The following is a 21019-nucleotide window of genomic DNA, read 5'->3' as shown; positions in this document are numbered from 1 at the left end:
TGCAGAAATGACTGCTTCTATGTGGCGTGGAGGCAATCAGCTTGTGGCACTGCTGAGGTGTTATGGAGACCCAGGATGTTTCGATAGCGGCTTTAAGCTCATTCAGAGTGTTGGGTCTCTCAACTTTCTCTTCACAATATCCCACAGATTCTCTATGGGGTTCAGGTCAGGAGAGTTGGCAGGCCAACTGAGCACAGTAACACCATGGTCAGTAATACCAGTGGTTTTGGCACTGTGAGCAGGTGCCAGGTTGTGCTGAAAAATGAAATCTTCATCTCCATAAAGCTTTTCAGCAGATGGAAGCATGAAGTGCTCCAAAATCTCCTGATAGCTGCTGCATTGACCTGCCCTTGATAAAACACAGTGGACCAACACCAGCAGCTGACATGGCTCCCCAGACCATCACTGACTGTGGGTACTTGACACTGGACTTCTGGCATTTTGGCATTTCCTTCTCCCCAGTCTTCCTCCAGACTCTGGCACCTTGATTTCCGAATGACATGCAAAATTTTCTTTCATCCGAAAAAAGTACTTTGGACCACTGAACAACAGTGGTCCAAAGTGCTGCTTCTCTGTAGCCCAGGTCAGGCGCTTCTGCCGCTGTTTCTGGTTCAAAAGTGGCTTGACCTGGGGAATGAGGGACCTGTAGCCTATTTCCCGCACACGCCTGTGCACGGTGGCTCTGGATGTTTCTACTCCAGACTCAGTCCACTGCTTCCACAGGTCCCCCAAGGTCTGGAATCGGCCCTTCTCCACAATCTTCCTCAGGGTCGGGTCACCTCTCCTCGTTGTGCAGCGTTTTCTGCCACACTTTTTCCTGTTTGTTTATGGGAGGTTGCTAGAGGACTAGACCTATTAAAGAGTTTTTAATTTCCTATTCTGACCCTGGAGAAACAATCTTTCATCTTTCTACATTACGACTGTATGCACAGCAGATTAGCAATGAAGCTTGATTTTATTTGATAAAAAAACAAAAAAAAACCTCTGCCGTCACAGGGTTGTGACTATGTGTTAGTAGGCCACAGTTTCACTTGAATTATCACAAAAAAATGTGCTTTTACCACATTGTTACGACTGAAATCATATTAAAACAGATGATCGTGAAAAATGTTTTACTGGATGCCATGTACATTACAAAAATAAGCTGTAAATTAGTTCATTTTTTACACATATTGAGTCTTTCTCACTTAAATGCAGGCTGGCTATAGAAAGTTGTGCAGCACAAATTAAGATCTTTTCCCCACTGCTGTGATTTGTATGAATGTCCTTGTTAAGAGCAGAAAGGAGGCAGACAAAGAAAAGTCCTCGCGTTACTCATCTGTTCTCCTCTTTTCTGAAAAACAGTCGACATCTTGTCAAACATGGCTATTATAAATTGTCTCCTTTCTCTGCGTGATTGAATAAAAACGTCAAACAAAAAAAAAAAAAACATTAGGCTGTTCTCTCCTAGTCGTTTCCTACACTTTGTTTACCCTGCAGACATTTTTGACAGCTACTGTGACAGAAATGAAAGAATATTCTCCGAGCATCTGTGAGGCAGACAGAGGCGGGCAGTAAAACCGTGAGCTCTGTTCTGTGCAGCAGCTCAGCGACCATCTGACTGCGGGCGGCACGTGTCGGGAAGAGGACGGCAAGCAGAGGATTACCTGACCTGGAGGGGAAAAATAAATAAATAAAGCAAAGTGGATGAACAGATTATCGATCATTAAAAACTTGAGCACAAAAAAATCCATGCGCTGAACAACCCAGAGATGTTAGAGAAGTAAATAAGTGTCTGAAATTAAGAGCAATAAAAATTTTATTTTCAGGATTTCCACTTATTTTTGGAAGGGGAAACGTCAAGCATATTTTTTAGCAAGCCCACCATGTTGCTGTTAAGTAATTTTTCTAACTAAATTCACTCATTCAGATGTAATGCAGCTAAGAATTATAAATGAAGCTGTCTTTACATTAAAATAATGCAATTATTTTGATTTGGATTAATTCACCAGCTTAAAAAAAGAAAAAAAAAAGAAAATGAGCCCAGAGAATCTTAATATCCGAATCTCCTGCTGCTTTTTTAACAAATAAAACTAATGAACCTCAATTAGCTGCTAATGCTGATATCTTCTGAAATGCTTGGAGCGCTTGTGCTGAGATAACTCTTAATACGTATCGGATCAGAAAGTGCACATCGCTGCTCTGATCTGCTGTAAAGTTCGACGTAGGAGTTCATGATCGCTGCTCAGCCTCCAACACCTGGCAGATAATTAACAGACGTTACAACACAAGAAACAATAAATTATTTGCAAATCCTACTTTTTCCTCAGCGTTCTCTGTACTCAAGCATAAAGCTGAGATATTTTACAATTTTGGAAAGTTCCTTTTCAGAATCAAAAGTGTTTTTTTTTTTAAACAAATCTGCAGGAGAATTAACATTTGAACACTTTTTAAAGGTTTTTTTTCTTATTATTACTGAAATGCAATAATGGTTATAATAGAATCAGAATATATGCAAACTCAGCATCACAGATCAGCTCCCAGTTGAAGACGATTTTTCCGCCTGAGCTGCACCGGTTCCCCGGTGAGGAACGATAAGGCCCGATGGTGAAAGACATGAGGTGCGGCTCGAAACTGATAACAGAGTTTGATATCAAAGAATCAGGCTTCAAACACGGCAGCTCGTTTATTATGTGGGGAACCATTCGCTGCAGCTTATCTTCGTTCGACACTATCTTTGCAGAGTGAACATTTAACTCAGATCTACCGGCTGTCACATTATTGGAACAACAATAAGCTGCGTTTGAATCAACCAGTCGGATCCTCGTTTTCAAAAACGCACGAGAAAAGCAGCAGAAATCTGTTGAAGGGGAGGGTTGTTACAGAAATTGTGGGATTATTATTATCTTTTTTTCCCCCCCCCCACTGTTGTTTTGCTGAGACTTATGGACGGGGCTGCGGCCTCGTCTGTGTGACCTGCTGCTGTGTATTACAGCTCTGATCTGATCTGCCTGACAGATGACCAGACTACATTAAAATCCCCGTTAAGTGCTGGAGGGGAACCAGGGAGGGCGGGACGCTCAGGCCAGCTGCAGACTGCAGGGGGATGTTCATGGACGCATGCTGAGAGAGAGCTGACCTCTTTCTTTCTACTCTTCCAGAAACGCACGAGGCCACAGTCACCACCAGGAGCAAACAGCCTGGTCCTCACCTCTCTCTAAACTTTATACATTTAAATAGATGTAACTCACACATATAACGACCACACCAACGCTTTGTTTTAAAGTGTTACAGTTTGCTGATCTAGTAAAATTTAAAACTGGAAGGGAATTAAATGACTGAAGGCTAAACAGGGACATGAATATTTTGAAATCTGACTGAAACCTTCATAATGGTGATTATTTCTTGTTTCTCTTGTTTGGATTTAATTGTTGATTCTCTGTAATCTGTTAATCTATGTAACACTAAAGCTACGAAGAGATTATTTATTTGTAATAAACGTGTAACGGTGAGCATGTGTAAAGCTTCAGCTTATACCTTTTCGATCTGTACAACACTTATTAATATTTCTTTTGAGTTATTTTGTGCGTCTGTGTGTTTTACATAGAATAAACTAAAAAAAAATGCTCGTGTTTTTAATTGTGACGTCATTTTCTTCATCCAGACTAAAAGGTGAGTAAGTGCTTCATTGAAATTTGACTTTTCCTTCCGTCACAGGACTGTTTTTCTCAGAACTGGTTAATTTATGATCAACCAATAGTCCGCCTCTTGCTGCCAAAGTTACAAACCTCTGGTTCAGTCTGAAGGCAGGTGCACTTCCGATTAGTAAGGTCATGTTTTTGCCTCTAGTTTGACCCTAAAAAGCTATTTTTTCTACTTTTTTTCTCATTGCTCTCTGTTCAGGTGCAAACTGTGGTGATTATTCAACCAAAACGTTTTTTTGTCTATATTGACCCAAAAATTGAAAATAATGCAATCAAAGCCTATATTTTTCTAAAATTAGCTGGAATACTTCCTTATTTTGCTGAAACGTATCTTTTCAAATCAAACCTCTAATGAATGTTAATTATTCATTCATTTCACATTTCAGTAGCAGCACATCACAATATTTTCTCTCCTCTTGTTAGAAACAAGAAGAAACAGGATCGTCTAATTTAAGAACCTTTAAGTTCAAAATGTTACTTTAACTTCAGATTTTATTACTTCTCTCTTCAAAGCTCTAAACTATCTAGGTTCAGATCGGCGGAGAAGAGCAAATAATTACTAAAGGGTGAGAGAAGGGTAATCAATATCTATTGGATTCCAATTTCAATCACAGAGGACAGTCTGCTTTTATTACCAGGGTGAAATATTAGATATTAATCCCAGTGGACTGTCCAGGAAAAACTGGGTTCTCGGTCAACAATCTACAAATTATTCTCCATCAGCTGCAGTGCGTCTCGTTTAAAAGCCAGTTTATATTCACGCTGCCTGTTCCTAGATTAATAATCAGTACCAAGTACAACAGTGGTGTCCAATATTTTTTCTAATTATATCAAAAACTATTTTTTCTTACTTTTACCTGCTAAAATAAATAAAAATGAATACAAAATATTTTAAAGCACAGCAGTCAGATTTCTATAGATTTCTAGATTTAAAACAAAAATGGATCTGTCACAATAAATATGTGCTGGACGATAAATTGTCCCAGTAAAACGATAATATTGTTGCTTTGAGACAATTTTCATTTTGACAATGGAATTATAAATTAAAAGACCTCTCATAAACCAATAAACTTTCATTTTCATAAAAGAACATCCAAAATAAAACACAATGACCAAAGATAACATATAAAATAAAAATGTAAATTAAAATCGCACACCACAAAATTGACCTTCAAGAAACATTCATTCGGTCACTCCATGCTGCCGCTCTCTGATCCGTCGAGCTGCAGTCTGGATTACGGGGGGATTGGCAGCACAACAACGCAGGGCTTTACACGGATACATGCACCCAGCAGAATATGACCTCTGTGCCCGTCAGGGACTCAGATGCAGATCAATATCCTGCTTCAGCGAGGGCCGATCATCTATCGGGCACGTGTCCGATAACAATGCCGCCCTAAAGCAGCCGTCCTCCGGCAGCAGCGGCGTCTTGTGCTAGTAAAGCCGAGCAAGGCCAGCAGCTTAGAGGAAGTTGCTTGGCGATGGTTGCTAGGCCACCAAACATTTCTGTCTCAAGTAGATGTTTTGATCCGAAAGCCTTGAATTTGATCAATAAAAAACTTTTGTTCAGATTTATATGGAAACTTGGAGAAAAACGTGAATCCTTTTGAGATTTCATGCGGCAGCAGAACGTGCTTCACATTTACACTTCTAACCGCTTTAATGACGAGACGTTTTAGATTTAAACCTCATTCATTTGAGTGCTGAGGGTTAACCACCACAGCTGAAATATAATCCATTTAAACAATTTTAATGATGAACTGAAACCACAAAGCCCTGAGATGCTAAAACTAATTGTGAATGCAGTTCTTGAGTCTACACTGACATTTTAAAATCTTTAACAGTTATTTTTTTTATACGTTTTACACCACTTCTCTTAGTTTTGTTCACTACAAAAGCTACCACTTTAAAAATAAAATATAAAATAGTTAAAAAAAAAAAACATTATAACGTGCTTGTTTATTTATTTCTAATACTTTAGTTTAGTTAACATGTCATTTTGCCATGTTTCTGTTTGTGTTTTTTCCCGTTATAGTTAAAGGTGTTTATTTCAGCTGTGTTTAATTTTAACAACTGTCAACTGTTCATTGGGAGGCATTTTCTCTGTAGATTGTTTAGGTTTATTTATTGTATTTTATTTAATGTATAGGAGCAGAAGCTGATTATTTGTCTTGTTAGGATAAATACAGCGAGTGTGGCTGTTGTGAAGTCAACCTATTAGACTTGAGACGAGCAAATAAGCATTACATTTATACATTTATGTGTGTTTAGAAACAAATTTTTTGTCATCAGTTGGTAAATAATGCTAAATAGTTTCTTGCATAATGCTTTAGCAGGTCCAGAGGACCCCAAAGTGCTTTAAACTACATTTAGTCATTCACACATTGCTGGTGGGAAGCTACATTGTAGCCAGAGCTAGCATTGAAGCTAGACTGACAGAAGCGTAATGAGGGTTGTTATTTCACTATCAGTAAAATAATATCAGTATCGAAACATCAGTAAATGTCAGCTCCTAAATGATCCTGAATTATATTGGGGACAATTAGAGATGAGACAGGAAATCTGCCAGTTTTTCCCACGTTGATTTAGTTCAGTGATCAGTATGTCAAATATAAACAAAACACCTTTTTATTTGTTCAATTTGACAAAATTAAAACCAAGAACTCCCATCAATTTATGGCTAATAAACAAAGATTAGATAAAGTTTAAGGACAGATACGTTGATGCATGAATGGGGATCATTTTTTAAGTCCTTAAGATTTAGCATCTCTCATATTATTTATCGTAATAAGTTGTCATAAGAATTTAGATTTATCGTTAAATTCCAATTAATGAAGCTTAAAACCCCATAAACAGTCCGTCTCCTCGCGATTGTTGGTTTTGCTATTTTCTTCATCGTTTCTTCAAGAGATTTGAATAAGCAGTTTAGTGATACAAATCACATTTCTGTAAGTGACTGGTGTCCTACAGAAACCCACTGCTGTTTTTAAGAGCAGTATTTGTGTTTGTTGGGCTATGATTGCTGTTTCATCTAGTCACAGTGATCCAGTTATCCAAAATAAAATAAAATAGTTATCTTTTATCTTCATCAGAATACCACGAAATATCGTAACAAAACGTTCAGGCCACTCCTAGAGCAGGCTTGTCAGACTTATTGCATCTAATTGGTGAATCTCTGATAATAACCCTCACCTTTACTGCTTTTGCACAGGAAACAATAAAATGTAGTCATGTGTAACGTCAAAGTGACAGAGTAAATTTCTCGCCAGCTTGCCATAAAGAAGAAGAGAAAACATCAACAAGTCCCCAACAGGTCACACATAAAGTGTCATATCCATGAAGGAAAAGTGTAACATCCCAGAGACCCATTTATTATGAAACCTGTTGCCTAACTAAACACACACAGAGTCGACCGTCATGTAAACGATAACTAGCACCTTTGCATGGACACTTGTATTGTCTGGCAGGTAGTTCAATTTGCCATACCCCGATATACATAATGGTCCGCGTCTCCGGGGTGCGTGCACACACACCGACACACCGCGTGCTGTAACTCCCACGCAGCGGCTTTGTGTTGAAGGGCAAGAACAGAGCAGTGTTATCCAAAATAACAGACTGAACAGAATGCATGATGGCACACATTTAAAGCACAGCAGATTCACTCCACGCTAATGTGTGTGATCGTTGCATAACGAGGAGAAAAACAATTCAAGTGGAGTTCACTGCTCTTAGTTTCCAGATGACACACTTCAGAACTATAAACTAGCTCTCTATACCACCTGCAGATATGTAAACCATAAACCTCAGCAGAGACGCTGTAAATATTCCTCCAGATGGAGAGAAGGAAATGTTGCTTGCATCTTATCTCAAGACGTGATATAAAACTCGCCTTGCATACAAAACCTGCTGCAGACACACCCTTTTATTATTCTTTGTCCTAAGAAAGAAATGTTCTCTCATGAACTATTTTTATGGAATTTCATTTATTTTATAAATTATTACAGTCAGTTAAGGTCATTTAAGACACATTAGAGGTTTATAGAGTAAATATAAAACACTGCTTGGAAGCCGCAATACAGATAGATACAGTGTGTGTGTGTGTAAATGTGTGTGTGGGCAGGTCACTGTTCGCTGGGTGTGTGGGAGATGGTGGTCTGGAAGGCGAAGGTGATGTGGCTTCGTGCGTGATCGAGGTAAGGGTCTGAGAAGGTGTGTGTGTCCCCGGAGAAGTGTCTCCACTGCATGAGCTCCGACATGCTGAGATGCTTCTGCGCCGCCCCCCTGCGGTCGCCCTGACGACCGAGCTGGCACGGCCTGTCGGGAACAAGCTCCGCCTCCTCCACCTCCACGTCTGAGAGATAAGTGAGAGAACGCGTTGAGAAAGCTGAGAGCTTATTCATACGCCTCGAACGATTCCACATTTTTGTTATAATCACAAAGTTAAAGGGGTTTCATTTGGACTCTTTGGTATAAACCAACACAATGTAGTAAAGGATGGGGAGTCGAGACTTTTTGCAGATAAAGATCTTAAAAGTGTGGCATGCATTTTGGTCTAAGTCTAAACTTTGACTGGGTCATTCTGACGTTCGAATATGCTGCAAGTTTGCAGACTCCCTCTGCAAACCTGCAGACAATGCTACAAAATATTTACAGAAACATAAATATTAGGATGTTTTTTCCTAACTTTTAGTCACTATTCAATAATTCTTACTTTGCCTCACATGCTCTGACTTTAGTTGGTGATGAGCAGGGCGGCTGGACGGTTCTTCTGTCCGTTTTCTTTTCAGAAACTTGTCCTTTTTCCATTCGCTACGCTAGCTCTAGGAGCCCAGCAACTTGAATTTGACCGGCAGCCATTTAGAAAGATGAGCATGCCACTTAGCATCTCAATAAATTAATTTAAGTTCTATTTTATAACAATGATTAGAAAACAGGTTAGATTTTGTGTTTAATTTTTTTTTAAAATTATAATTAAAAACGTATAAATTCAACTTTTTTTCTCATCTTCCCTCCAGCTTTCTGAGGCCTCTCTAGCGACATTTTATTTTTTTATTTAAGAAAAAGACAGGCAGCTAAGCAAACCTAATACTGGAAATTTATGAAAAACCTATTTTTGTTTAAATATGAACTGATAGAATTGATCTTATAATAAATAAATATTTTATTTGCTTCTCTTTCTCTCATCAGTCACATATGTTAAACAGACTCTCCAGATCGTTTGAATAGCAAAATCGGTTTGTAGATTAAAAGCCACATTTTTTTCCTTTCCCCTCTTAATTACGAGCTACTCTGCATCAAATCTGAATGAAATGCTTGGAATTTCATAGCTGCGACATTAAAAGTTTAGGACTGTAACTGCTGTCATAAATGGCTTTAAGCTGGGCATACCGTTGGCCGAGCCATCCATGCTGCAGCTGCAGCTCAGCAGGTCATGGGTCAAACACGGCGTGTCCGTCAGGCTGAAAAGATCTCGCAGCTCGCTGGCGGAGAAGCTCGTGTGTTCGGCTGCTTTCCCCAAGTCAACCACCGTCCCCGACAGCCCCTGTTTGGACACCTGTCTCTGAAATATACGCTCCTCGATGGTGCCTGGGAGGAAATAAGGCGGACTTGCATGTGAAACTTCACACCAGTGAGGATTTTGACAAATATTTCTGCCTGATTAGAGCCATTTTTATTTTCCTTGCCTGTAGTGAGGAGACGGTAAATGTGCACCGTCTTTTTCTGTCCATCTCTCCATACCCGAGCCATGGCCTACAGAGAGAAAAGTTACAGAGGATACAGAGCAGAGCGCCACCTGGTGGATATAAATATGCTTCACTGTTAACTGTGAATTATTGGTTCAGATCATCTCCTCGTTATTAAGAAATCCTGAAACTAAGATCACAAAACCAAGCAGACTAACAAGTGATTCACTAGCTACACACTCATGCATAAGAGAGAATTGAAATTAAGGTAAAAGTTTACCTGTGCTCTGACTTTGAAGGTGTTAGAAGCAAAGTGTATTTAAACCATACAAAACATTAAAATCAGAGTTAAACTGTTGGATTTTTTTTTTTTTTTGGCGCATCTATGACTGAATCTCACTTGAATGTCGTTGGCGGGGTTCCAGTCGATGTCGTACAGCACCAGGTGCGACGCTCCGATCAGATTCAGCCCCACCCCGCCTGCTTTGGAGCTCAGCAGGAACAGGAAGCTCTGAGAGTAGGGGCTGTTGAAGGCGTCGACCAGCCGCTGCCTCTGGCTCGTGGGCGTCTGACCGTCGAGCCGGCAGAACGCGTAGCCGGAACGAGAGCACAGGTCCTGAAGCAAGTCCAAAGTCTGAGTGTAGTTTGACACCAGGACCACCCTGCAGGAACAAGCTGCGTCAGTAAACGGTGCAGATGTTCAGGTAACAGATAAACTACGGCTGGGCGATACGACCTAAAAATAAAATATAATATTCAAAAAGTGGTTTTGTTTCAACCATTCCTTCTGCACTGTTGCACAACAGAGTATTAGGGCCAGGCTATGAGATATTTTATATTAGTCATAATATTATCAGAAAAAGATGACATTTTAACAGAACATGTTAAAATTATTATATATATGTGAAAAAAATGTGTTTTTAATGAGAAAAATGCTTCTGTCATTTGCATCATTTCATGATCATGCATTAAAACATTGAGTGTTTCCTGATCTGTTAAACTTATGCAAAAGCATAACTGCACAAGATGCTCAACATTTCTCATTTTAATTTTTGGTTTGGTGAAGTGGCTCTCATAACATTACTACTTAATTTTATGACTTTTTTTACTCAAATTATTTTGACTCTATTGTTGTATGACTTTATTCTTGTAATACTATGACACTACACCAGTAATTTATAAAAACAGAAACGACTTTAATTCAAAGTAAAAAAAAAAAGAAAAAAAAGAAAAAAAGCTGTTAGGAAATGCTTGTCAAACCAGTTGACATTTCTCTGAACCGTGGAAATTAATTTGTCGCCCAGCCAAAAGATAAACCTACACGCACCGGTCTGAAGGGCTGAGCTGTCTGATGGCACTCAGCAGGTCGGACAGAACTAAGAGTTTCCCAGAGTCAGCGGCGTCGAATCCTGCTGAACAATAGGATTCTGGGAAGAGATCTGCAAGTCCCTCGTACAAAGAGCTCTCCACAGATCCGCGCTCTTTTCTCTCCTGCAAGAACAGCAACACTATTCAGCCAAATTTCCTGACGCGAAACACACAGAGCTGAGAGTTGAAACGTAACCTTGACGGTGTCGTGGAGCAGGCCAGGATGGTTGCAGAGCTTCTTCAGCGCAGTGATGCAGGCCAGGTGTGCGCTGCCCTGTGTGAAGCCCTGCAGGCAGGCTCTGAAGACGCGGTGGCAGAGCAGGTGTTTGTACAGCTTCTGCTGCAGTGGCGACGGCGTGCAGAACAAGGTCCAGTCCAGACGAGGCGGCAAGTAGCGGTTGATGATCTCCTGCGTCCGACGCAGGATGAACATGCCGGTGAGACGAGAGAGTTCAGCAGCGCGCTCTTCCCCCAAAACTCTCTCGTCCTGCAGAGGCGGACAGAAGATGCAGCTTAAAGCTTTTCAAGATTTCAGAAACCTGCAGACCTGATGTGGTGACCGGTAAAGTCAGAAAGGACTTTCTGCATTACCTCAGAGCAGGACGGCTGTCTGGAGTGTAGAATTGGTTCTTCATAAACTTTTCTATACGCAGTGGTCGAACCAAGAATTCCCGGGTTCACAAACTCTATGATGGCGTAGAACTCCTGCAGGTCGTTTTGGACTGGGGTCCCTTAAAAATGACAAAAAAAAAAAAAAAACCATAATTCAGATCACTAACCCAGAAGTTTGTCTTTATTAAGACAACTCAAGCAGGTGTGCACCTGTGAGTATGACTCTGCGATTACAGCTGAGGCTGCTGAGGGCGGAGGACGTTTTGATGCTGCTGTTCTTCAGTCTGTGACCCTCATCGCAAATTATGAGACCAAACTCCACTTTCTGGATCTGAAAAAATATAAAAGGTGAACCTCAGACAGCTGTCAGCATGCGAGAAAATATGCAAATTAAATTGGAAAAACATGATCTGATCCTTCTTTGTGCGTAAAAGGCACCAGAAAGTTAACAATTAAAGAAAACCATTCCGACTTATTTCAGAGCATTTCTGTTGTTTATGATGCAACAGAACCAACAAATTTGTTAAGGTTATGTGTTTATAGGACGCATGTTTAGCAGTGTGACATGAGATGAATGAACTGTACCGGCTCCAGGCAGCGCAGCAGCATCTCATAGCTGATCACCAGAACGCTGTGGAGAGGCGAGGATAAAAACTCCTCTATCCTGTGGTCCTGAAAAGAAAACATCACCGCTAAATGTTAGTGGTTTAGTCCATGAAACCAAGAACAAACAACTGATCATTACAGAGTAAATTCTATCAAATTCAGCTCAATCTGCTCTTCAATCCATTACCAAACGTGGAACTTTTTAAATCAAAGCTGTCATTCCAGCAGGATTTTATTATGTAAATGTATGGTGGCATTTCTGCTTTTATTTAGCTTGTTCTGTTTTGCCTTTCTTGTATTTACTTGTTGCTGTCTTTTATGTTCCTTCTGATGTAGTAAAGCCTTGTGGTTTTCTAAACTGTGGTTGTGTAAAGTGCTATGTAAATAAATGATTGATTTGATTTGATTGATTAGAACTGATTGAAGCAGCACTTCTGGGTTGAATAAAAGGCAGAATAAAGTCCGTTTACTTTGTAATCCAGTATTACTGCCTTGAGAAACTTTCTTTTTATAAAGATCTAGGTTTTTCTAATAGAGCCAAGCAGTTTCTAAAACCATTTAAGACATTTATATGGCACAGTGTGCACTTCAAATGTAAGAGAGTGAGCTCACACGTATGACAATATGGTCATATGAAAACTAATCGAAGTAAAGTACCATCGCAGTCACTTTGCTGTCGCGTTGTGTGAATTATGAAACTAAAGTAAATGCACCTGATCCACAGTGAAGACACTGATCCGTTCCCGGCCGAGCCATTTGGTGAACTCTGCTCTCCAGTTCTGCACGAGGCTGCCAGGAGTGACCACGAGGACACGCTTTGCGACTGGTTTCCCGCCGTAAGGTCCTTGCTTAAGCAACGTCCAGCAGAGCGCCACGCTCTGCAGCGTCTTCCCAAGGCCCATCTCATCCGCCAGGATGGCGCCGTGACGACCTGCAGCTCTGAAGCACATGACCGTTTTAAAGGTGACCTATCATGTTTCCTTGAATAGGTCAGGACAGGTTAATGAGCGACTTGTATAAAAAGATTTTAGTCCAGTCAATTCTGCGTCTTTTGAGCTCCGTTAAGAACAAGCTCTTTCAGGGCCTTTTGTCACTTTAAGTCCACATAAACAGCTGCTGGCCACAACCCCCCAACTCAATGTTTACACTTTCACACCAAAATGGCTGCAAACAGATGCACAATTATTCATCTTTGAAAAGCAGAAGTAGAGCCTGCTACACAACCAACAAGGATTCAGCAAGTGGTTTTTGGATGGTAAGTGAACAACAAAACACTTGACTTTTCCAGTAGCCATTGTACAGCAGTAGAACCAGCTGACTGTGCTGGAGTTGCTAGGTGAGGGGCGGAGCTCCACAGGAAGTTGCTAAGTAATTTCCTGTTACTTAGCAATCGGAAGCTTTTTGAAACGGCTCGTTTCCCAGACACCAAAACATCACAAACTTATTGCCAAAAAAACAGCTGGGTGGGTTTTTAAACAACTAGAAGCAGTCAAAACCCAAAATGGAAACATAAAAAATGTGCAAAATGTAAATTTTGTAAAATAGGTCCCTTCTCCAGATTTCAGGAAGAGATTTCTTAGGTATTGACACGAGGAACATTACTCCTACCTCATGCCCATAACACACTCGTAGAGGAAGAGGATGCCCTCCCTCTGGTGGGGTCGCAGGTGCGTGGTCAGGTGTGGGTCAACGACGACGTCGACCACAGGAAAGCCTGACTTGTTATGAAGCCACTGGTGGTTGGAAGAGGGGCGAGGCATTACTAAGGCACCTATGAAAACAGGTTTTTAAAATGAGAACCCCACAGACTAAAGACCCCCATCATAACATTACACATCCGTCTGACATTTCAGAAGCACATGAAGAAAAACTGAAGTAAATAATAGTCCAAATGTGTAAAATGAGCCATTTTCAATTTGTATGTAGAGTGTACATATTGAGACAAATAGAAAAAAGTTTCATGCAGAAAAAGTACTTCCAACTATTTTTAAAACATTTTTAAACTTTAAACCGGGTCAATTTGACCCGCAAGATAACAGGAGGGTTAACATCGAATTTGATCTCCACCATTTTGAACGAGTCAAAACCTTTCATAGCATTAGCATCTTCACTTTGAAATGCTAATGAACCACATAAATATGCAACTGCAAAAAAAAAAAAAACTGTTACAAAAATGTAGAAATGACCAGACATTAATGATGTTAAATCCCATGCCAGACTATGCAGACGCTCAGTCAGCACTGATAAAAAATTGTTGCTGATGTAGCAACAGATCAATTATCTGATTAATTCAATCGATAATTATATCAGCACTTTAATTCACAGACTGTGGGTCAAGCATTAAGCATGTTGGCGGACTGTAAAGCATGAAAATGCAAATACAGCATCAATGTTCTACACAAATGCTTTAATCAGCAGGTCGCAACATAAATTATGAACATTATGAACATACTTCCTATCTGTGACAAGACATGGTGTCTCACAAAATTCCCTTACGATATGTGGACCAACAAAACCATCTTTACGTGGCATTATGAAAGTTAAATTTGTCCTACATGCCTGGAGCTAGCGGGTCATGACGAGGTTTGCTGGTTTGCTCCGCTTGTGGTTTATTTTCTGGATGCCCTGCTCTGCCCAACATTGTTGGGGGGCAGAAAGGTTTGGGGTTGAAGCGGCGAGGAAGAGGCGCAGCAGCCTTAGCGTGCAGCTCCTCTTGATCAGTTTGAACCTCCTGGAAACAACGACCTTTGGCAAAGTCCTCAGCAGAGACGATGCCCATCACCTCTATCTCCTTCCCTCCAATCATCAGCGTCTCTCCCTCAGACAGCGAGGCCAGCTCTGACACCTTGTAGCCACTACCTGTGACACAAACATCCTGAGAAGATCAAATAGTTTCCTGCAAAACTACGTGATCGTGTTACAACACCTGAAATCAATACTTCTATTTTACAGTTATGAAGCAGAAGTAAAACTTTGTGTGTGGATTTTAATGGTTTTTTTTATTCATTGTTTTTGGCTGCTGGGCTATATTTTAGATGCTTAAAATTTCTCCCACTTCTAGTGTGAAGTGTTGTGTACAAAATTAAAGTTTATTAGTCTTTGAGAGAGAGAGCAAACATGCATTAAAATGCCATCATCACTATATAAGTTGAAAATATAACGATGCAGGTAATAAGATTCTTGCTTATCGCAATAATTTCTGGGACAATTTATCCTCCAACAAAACGATTGTTACAGTCCTATGCGCATGTATATTTTTACAAGGAAACTTAGTTCCCATAAGATCCTGAAAGTAGTGAGAGGTATTTTTAAACAAGTAGTCTTCTGCTGTTAAATTCAAATAAACCACAATAGTTTTTTTTTTTTGCACAATATATCAAATTACATCACACACTTTAACTTGCGTTCTCTCTACTGAATACAGTAAATGTTCTTAAGGCTCACCCTTTCCAATATCCTTCCCCTCCATGTCTTTGAGTACGACTGTTCGCCCTCTGGCAACCAGCACGGCGTCTCCCTCCCAGCGCTTGTGTTTCTTCTTGCTGGCTTTACACCAAACCACACTGAAGTATCGGACTCCATCTGGGCCTGCGGCTCCAGAGACACGAGGTGAATCTGCAAGAGGCTGAGGGGTTTGAGGAGACGCGTGGGTCCACTGGAGGCCTCCATCTACTCCTCCTGCTAGAGAAAGAAAAAGCAAGAGGCTGGAAAATCCTTGAAGATGCAAACAAACAAGCCACCAATAGAGGGCGCATCAAGCCTTGACTTGGAGCAGTGATCCCCTGCTCTCAGCAGCAATTCATTAAAAACATGTTTTGGACGTTTTAGGAATAAAAATGTGTAGAAAATGTTTAAGAATAAAAGGAGAGACCGGCGATTTAATCAATGCGCTTTAATAGAAACCAATGAACATGAGGACAAACTGGTAAACAAACATAACAGAACAACCAGCAACAAATTCACATTGAATAGGAACATAGATATAAAAAATCCCTCTTCTTCCTTCATAAATAAGCGGGCCATCAACTCAGCCAGAGATTCCCCGACCGTCGCATATTTTTACCTCGCATCACTTCATCAGATCATAAGGCTTTTCAAAATGTTTTTGTATCACAATTGTGATTTAGAAACATTTTTAGACATGTTCTTTTATGGTGACCTATTTTTTTTAAGCTGATATATAAAAACATCGTCCAGTTTTCCAAGAACCTAAAAAATAATCGCCTTTAATGTTTATTACTTCTTAATACCTCAAATGCCACAGAAAGGGGAGGGGGGTCCATTTCAGACTGACAAGATTTGTCCAAACTGTCCAACTACTTACACTTACATTGCAACAGCAATCCTAATAATCTTGGTTAATAAAGAATATTAACGCTATCCTGACAAACCCACAGCTACCACCCAGTTGCAGATGAAGAAATTGTTTTTCACTTCGCACAATCACAGTGTCTTGTCGCCACTTCTATGAATAATGAAGACAACGTTCAACACCGATCAGCATAAACGGTAACCGACTGCAGCGTATCCCCTAAAAACAGGAGGATAATCACATGCGGTCGGTACGGATGAGGCACTACGTTTCCAAAAGTAATTCAGATCCTAAAAATGCCGTCAAGCATGAATCGATTCATCAGAAGCACTTGTGTCACATCCACCATCACACACAAACGCACGCACGCAAACACACATACACACACACTCGCAGAGTCTTGCAAAAATAGTCAGAACCGGGAAACTTTTCCATATTTAGTGACGTCACATCCTCGAGCTTCAGTGTATTTTATTGTGATTTTAAGGGACAGATCAAAGTCTGCAAACTTTACAGCCTAAAGAGCCATTTTGGCGTCAGGACATCCAATTAAAACTCGTTTGTAGTCATTTTGAACTTTTTAGACAAATATCTACTTTACGAAATTTCTTGTCAAATTACAGAACCAGGGTATTATTTACATTTTTAGGATTTAATAATAACTTAAACATAAAACAGGATTGATTTTCTTTAAATCACACATTCTAAACTAATGTTAAGAAAACAGATATAAAAACATATTACTGGTATTTTTATCAATGAAGGTCATTTTATAGCACAGTTCAGGAACAAGGCAGGTCAAAGTTCTTTACAGCACTTTTTGTCTTTGTGAAAATTTAGTGCAAATATTGCAGAAATTGTTTTTGAAAAAAGGCTAAAAACCTGCATTTGATATCAAATCTGCATTTAAAAATATTAACTGTCTGGTTCTTTGTAATTTTTAGTCAAAGTTATTGTGGAAGAGCCACTTATGGCTCCAGAGCCAAGATTACAGACTAACAAAAATTAAAAACTGAATAGACTGTTTTCATAAAGCGGAGTCAATATAAATATACAGTTGTAATTTTTGCACTACTTTTTATGACATAAAGTCACAGTACAATACACTGAAGTTTATGGAAGTGGGAAAAAGCTACAGGGATGTGAGCACATTTGCAACCCAGAGTATGTGCATGCTGCTTGTTGCTAGAGAGGAATAGGCAGTCCGTGTCTCAGTCGGGCAGCTTTTAGTTTCTCCACTTTGATTTTGGCTCTCAGCAGCTCCTCCTCCAGCTCCTGCTTCCTCTTCAGGCCCTCTCTCTTCTCCTCCAGGTACAGGGAAACCTTCCTGTGATTGGCCAACACCAGATCGTGCTCCTCCTTGGCAAGGTGCAGAGGACGAAACCTGTCCGCCTCGTGGCGAGGGTAGATGTCGTTTGGGTAGAATTCGTGGCTCAAGGGCAGCGGCGAGGCAGAGAGGGCGATGTTAACCGAGGAAGAAGCGGGAGACAAGGACGCCTGGTAATTGTGGGAGCTGGCCAAGTCCTGCTCCCCGTCTGGCTCTTGAAACCCGTCCAGCACTGGAACGGCGTGCGAGGTGACGACGGGGAGGTCTGGCGGTGGTTTCACGTCCTCTTCGGGGTCCAGGTTGTCCACCTCGGGCGCGATGCTTGGTACAGGTGCTGCATAATCCTGGAGTCCAGCCAGAGAGGAGCTGCTGCCAGGATGCTCAATGGGGGACGTGTGCTTGTTGTATATTAACCTGCGAACAGCAAAGAGGTGCAAACCAGTTTTAAAAGATGGTTAAAAAACTGTTTATCTTTAGTATTAAATTCTGCTCAGAAGGATAATAAAGCATTTATATATTTAATTGCTATATGTTCTTTATTGCTACACTGGAAGTCTGATAAATGTCCATCAATGTCGCTGTGGGTTAAAGACATGATGTGTTTTTTAATTTGAGAGAATTTAACACATTTTACGAGAATATATACAAAGGATTTACAAAAAATGGCAATCTTGACTGATTAGTCACATTATCTTTTGCCTCTGTTACGTATATGTAGACTTGTTGTAATAAGCAATAAATTAAGTAATATCATGATACATTAAAACAAGTTCAATGATTTTCATTTGCATGATATATTGTTTTCTTCTTTCTACCACACACTCTGACAAGTCTTCAGTTTGGTGCTTTAGTCTGAGCTATCTGGAGATTTTTTTTTTTTAAGGATAATTGTTTACAGAGAATTTATAATTCATTTAATTTGTCGTTTCTGTTGTTTTGTTTGCTTATTTTGAATGTTTAAATAGTTTTCCAGTTCCAGTGTTAAATTTGAATTAGAAATTTAAGTTTATTGATCTCTGAGCATTTTGCTCTTGCATTGTTTGCCATTAAAATTATATTACTTGAGAATCTGGGACAATTTATCATTTTGGATCATTTATTATCATGCCAGGCCCAGGTGTGTATATCTGATGTTTTCTGTGCTGACATAAAACATAAGAACTAATATTGGAGTAATTAAACCTAACTATGATTATTATGGAGTAACCCTAATTACTCAGAATTACTCCATAATCCTGAGTAATTTCTTGGATTGCTACTTTTTACTTTTACTTGAGTAAAACATGTTGAAATAGTGCTACTCTTACTTCTGCACAATGTTTGGACACTCTGCCCAGCTCTGCTCACAGGTGATGAAGTTTATTTTTAAATGACTGAGCGTTTCTCCAAATTGTAAAGCTAAGGATTTTTCCCATGTCACATGGGATCAAATAATAATGTTTCATGTTTTGCTAACGAAACCATTAACTGAGAAAATGATGGAACTAAAAAGCCAATTAGTTTTACTGTTTCAAAGTATTTTTAATGGGTATGCCATCGTGATGGATGGGAGGATGAAGTGTTTGCAGGGCTCAGGTGTAAGCTGGACCGTACCTGCGCAGCGCCTGGTCCTTCTCGTGGATGGGCACGTGTTGGAACAAGTGAGGGATCATCTCCATAATCCTCCTGGTCGGCTCAGAGATGCTCCCTCTGTACTCGGGCTGGGCGTGTCTCCGCTGCATCACTTCCTGCTTGGCCGACTCCTTCAGCCTCTTGTAGAGGGTTCTGAGGCCCTGGGCGGTGCGGTGGGGTCTGTCCCCTCCCAGAGCGTTGTACTGCTCCGCCACCGTGTCCCAGCACTTGTTCTTGTCCACGATGACGGCGTGCTTGTTGGTGTGCTCCTCCAGGATGCGGATGTGAGGACGGACCAGCTTCAGCAGGTCCAGCTTCTCGGAGAGGGTGAAGTTGGAAGAGCGCGCTTTACCCACCATGCTGGACATGAACACAGTGTTGGAGGCCATCTTATGGCATAGCAGACTGAGGCGGACCAAACCAGGCCTAAAACTGCTCCCAATCTCAGAGTTGTGGCTCCCCACTCTGCTCTGCCGTCCTCTCTCTTGGTCCCCGGTCACACACTGGCCTAACACTCATTTATGCCTCATTTCCCTTCTCTTCTCCAGATCAGCCCTTGTTAGGCTTTGACTAAGAAGTGCATGGATTCACACTCTGGTCCTGGGTTCTCTCACGGCTACGTTGCACAATAAAAACTGGCCGTGCTGCACACAATAAGAATCAGGCTTAACTAGGCCAGCCTCATTTAGGCCCCCGCCTACCAGCGGAAGGCTTTGGATGAATTCCTCTCAGCTTAGGCTGACGTAGTTAAGCCGCTTAAGCCCAGCCCGACCTACTTACAGCTCGGTCTGTGTAAACCCCAAACCAAGCGCAGCAGCAGCAGCAGCACAGCCACGCTGTCTGGACTGCTTTAAATAAAAATGACAGCAGCTGCGGCTTTCCACGGAGATATGGGGGACGTGTTTTTAAACGCAACATTGGAGGCTGCAGCGGGGTTAGGGCTCTGTTTTTCTAAAGAGAGGGGAGATTTGGAGTAGCGCTGGCTTAACTACAGGAGCGGGGGGAGGGGAGTGGGCCGACTGCGCATGCTCGAACAAGCCGCGCTTCTGTTCTGCTCAAAGCAGCCTCGCTCGAAAACAGACCAAAACTCACACTTGTTCCACGGATCAAAGCACGTGCTCGGAGCGCGTGTTACAGCCCGTGCTGACCTGGCGGAAGCGCGCGTGTCCGCGGCGTGTTTTTACGAGAGGAGATGCTGGAAACGGTCCTAATCTGGCCGCTGTCCCCCCTCCCATCCATCCATCCATCCATCCATCCATCCATCCACGGTGAAAAGCGCTTTTGTTGTGACTGCTGAGGGCATCCACGGTGAAACAGAAGCAAACAGGCAAAAATAAGGCAGAGCTTTGCGCTGGAGTCGTTAGTGTATGTGCAGCCAGATGCTACAAAAGCAATAAAATAAAATAAAATAAAACGCAACAATATCCAACATTTAACAGCGTATGTGACCGGCATGTGAATGTGTAGATGTGCAGGCACAAATATTCTATTAAAGCTCCAAATTTATATCCAATAACGTGGATAAACTTTTACTTCGTCACCTTCTTAAAAATAAAATAATGGCCAATGTTTTTATTTTTATTTATTTGCAAAAAGTGATTTTGGCAATATATTTTTGGCAAAAAATGACAAAGGAAATTATTTCAGGAAGGTGGCGATGATTTTTCTATTTGTGCACAAAAATATTCATAGTTAATATTTTTTATTCAATATTTTTGAAAATGACGGCACTCGGATGAACGCTGAACAATCTGCTCTATGGTTTGACCATAACAAATTATCATTAAATTTGGATAAGACGAAAATCATGGTTTTT

The 21019-nt window shown here is 40.8% G+C and overlaps 2 protein-coding genes across 3 annotated transcripts in view; both read right to left on the bottom strand.

Moving 5' to 3' along the window:
- Window positions 1–7649: 7649 nt before the first annotated feature.
- Window positions 7650–21019, bottom strand: part of rad54b (RAD54 homolog B) — a 20264-nt gene continuing 6894 nt past the window's right edge. The window contains exons 4-16 of one of the 2 annotated variants that reach the window (XM_015029794.1): window positions 15398–15631; window positions 14513–14812; window positions 13562–13724; window positions 12667–12892; window positions 11933–12019; window positions 11558–11678; window positions 11327–11466; window positions 10932–11222; window positions 10695–10858; window positions 9768–10029; window positions 9368–9434; window positions 9072–9269; window positions 7650–8034 (exon numbers count right to left, since the gene is read on the bottom strand). In XM_015029794.1, the coding sequence (XP_014885280.1) occupies window positions 7805–8034; window positions 9072–9269; window positions 9368–9434; window positions 9768–10029; window positions 10695–10858; window positions 10932–11222; window positions 11327–11466; window positions 11558–11678; window positions 11933–12019; window positions 12667–12892; window positions 13562–13724; window positions 14513–14812; window positions 15398–15631 (2483 nt within the window). In that variant the 3' untranslated portion in view covers window positions 7650–7804. Of the gene's footprint in view, window positions 8035–9071; window positions 9270–9367; window positions 9435–9767; window positions 10030–10694; window positions 10859–10931; window positions 11223–11326; window positions 11467–11557; window positions 11679–11932; window positions 12020–12666; window positions 12893–13561; window positions 13725–14512; window positions 14813–15397; window positions 15635–21019 lie in introns of both variants that reach the window. The other variant, XM_015029786.1, reaches the window with a different exon arrangement.
- Window positions 15833–20664, bottom strand: LOC106945832 (fibrinogen silencer-binding protein). The gene is made up of 2 exons (XM_015029806.1): window positions 19186–20664; window positions 15833–18006 (listed from the first exon to the last, which is right to left on the bottom strand). The coding sequence occupies exons 1-2, from the start codon at window positions 19590–19592 to the stop codon at window positions 17451–17453; spliced, it is 963 nt and encodes a 320-aa protein (XP_014885292.1). The 5' UTR covers window positions 19593–20664; the 3' UTR covers window positions 15833–17450.

This window comes from Poecilia latipinna, unplaced genomic scaffold (genome assembly GCF_001443285.1).
Source record: "Poecilia latipinna isolate Pla-1442-1.1 unplaced genomic scaffold, P_latipinna-1.0 Scaffold11, whole genome shotgun sequence".
NCBI classification, from domain to species: Eukaryota; Metazoa; Chordata; class Actinopteri; order Cyprinodontiformes; family Poeciliidae; genus Poecilia; species Poecilia latipinna.
This window is presented reverse-complemented; position numbering and strand designations above follow the sequence as displayed.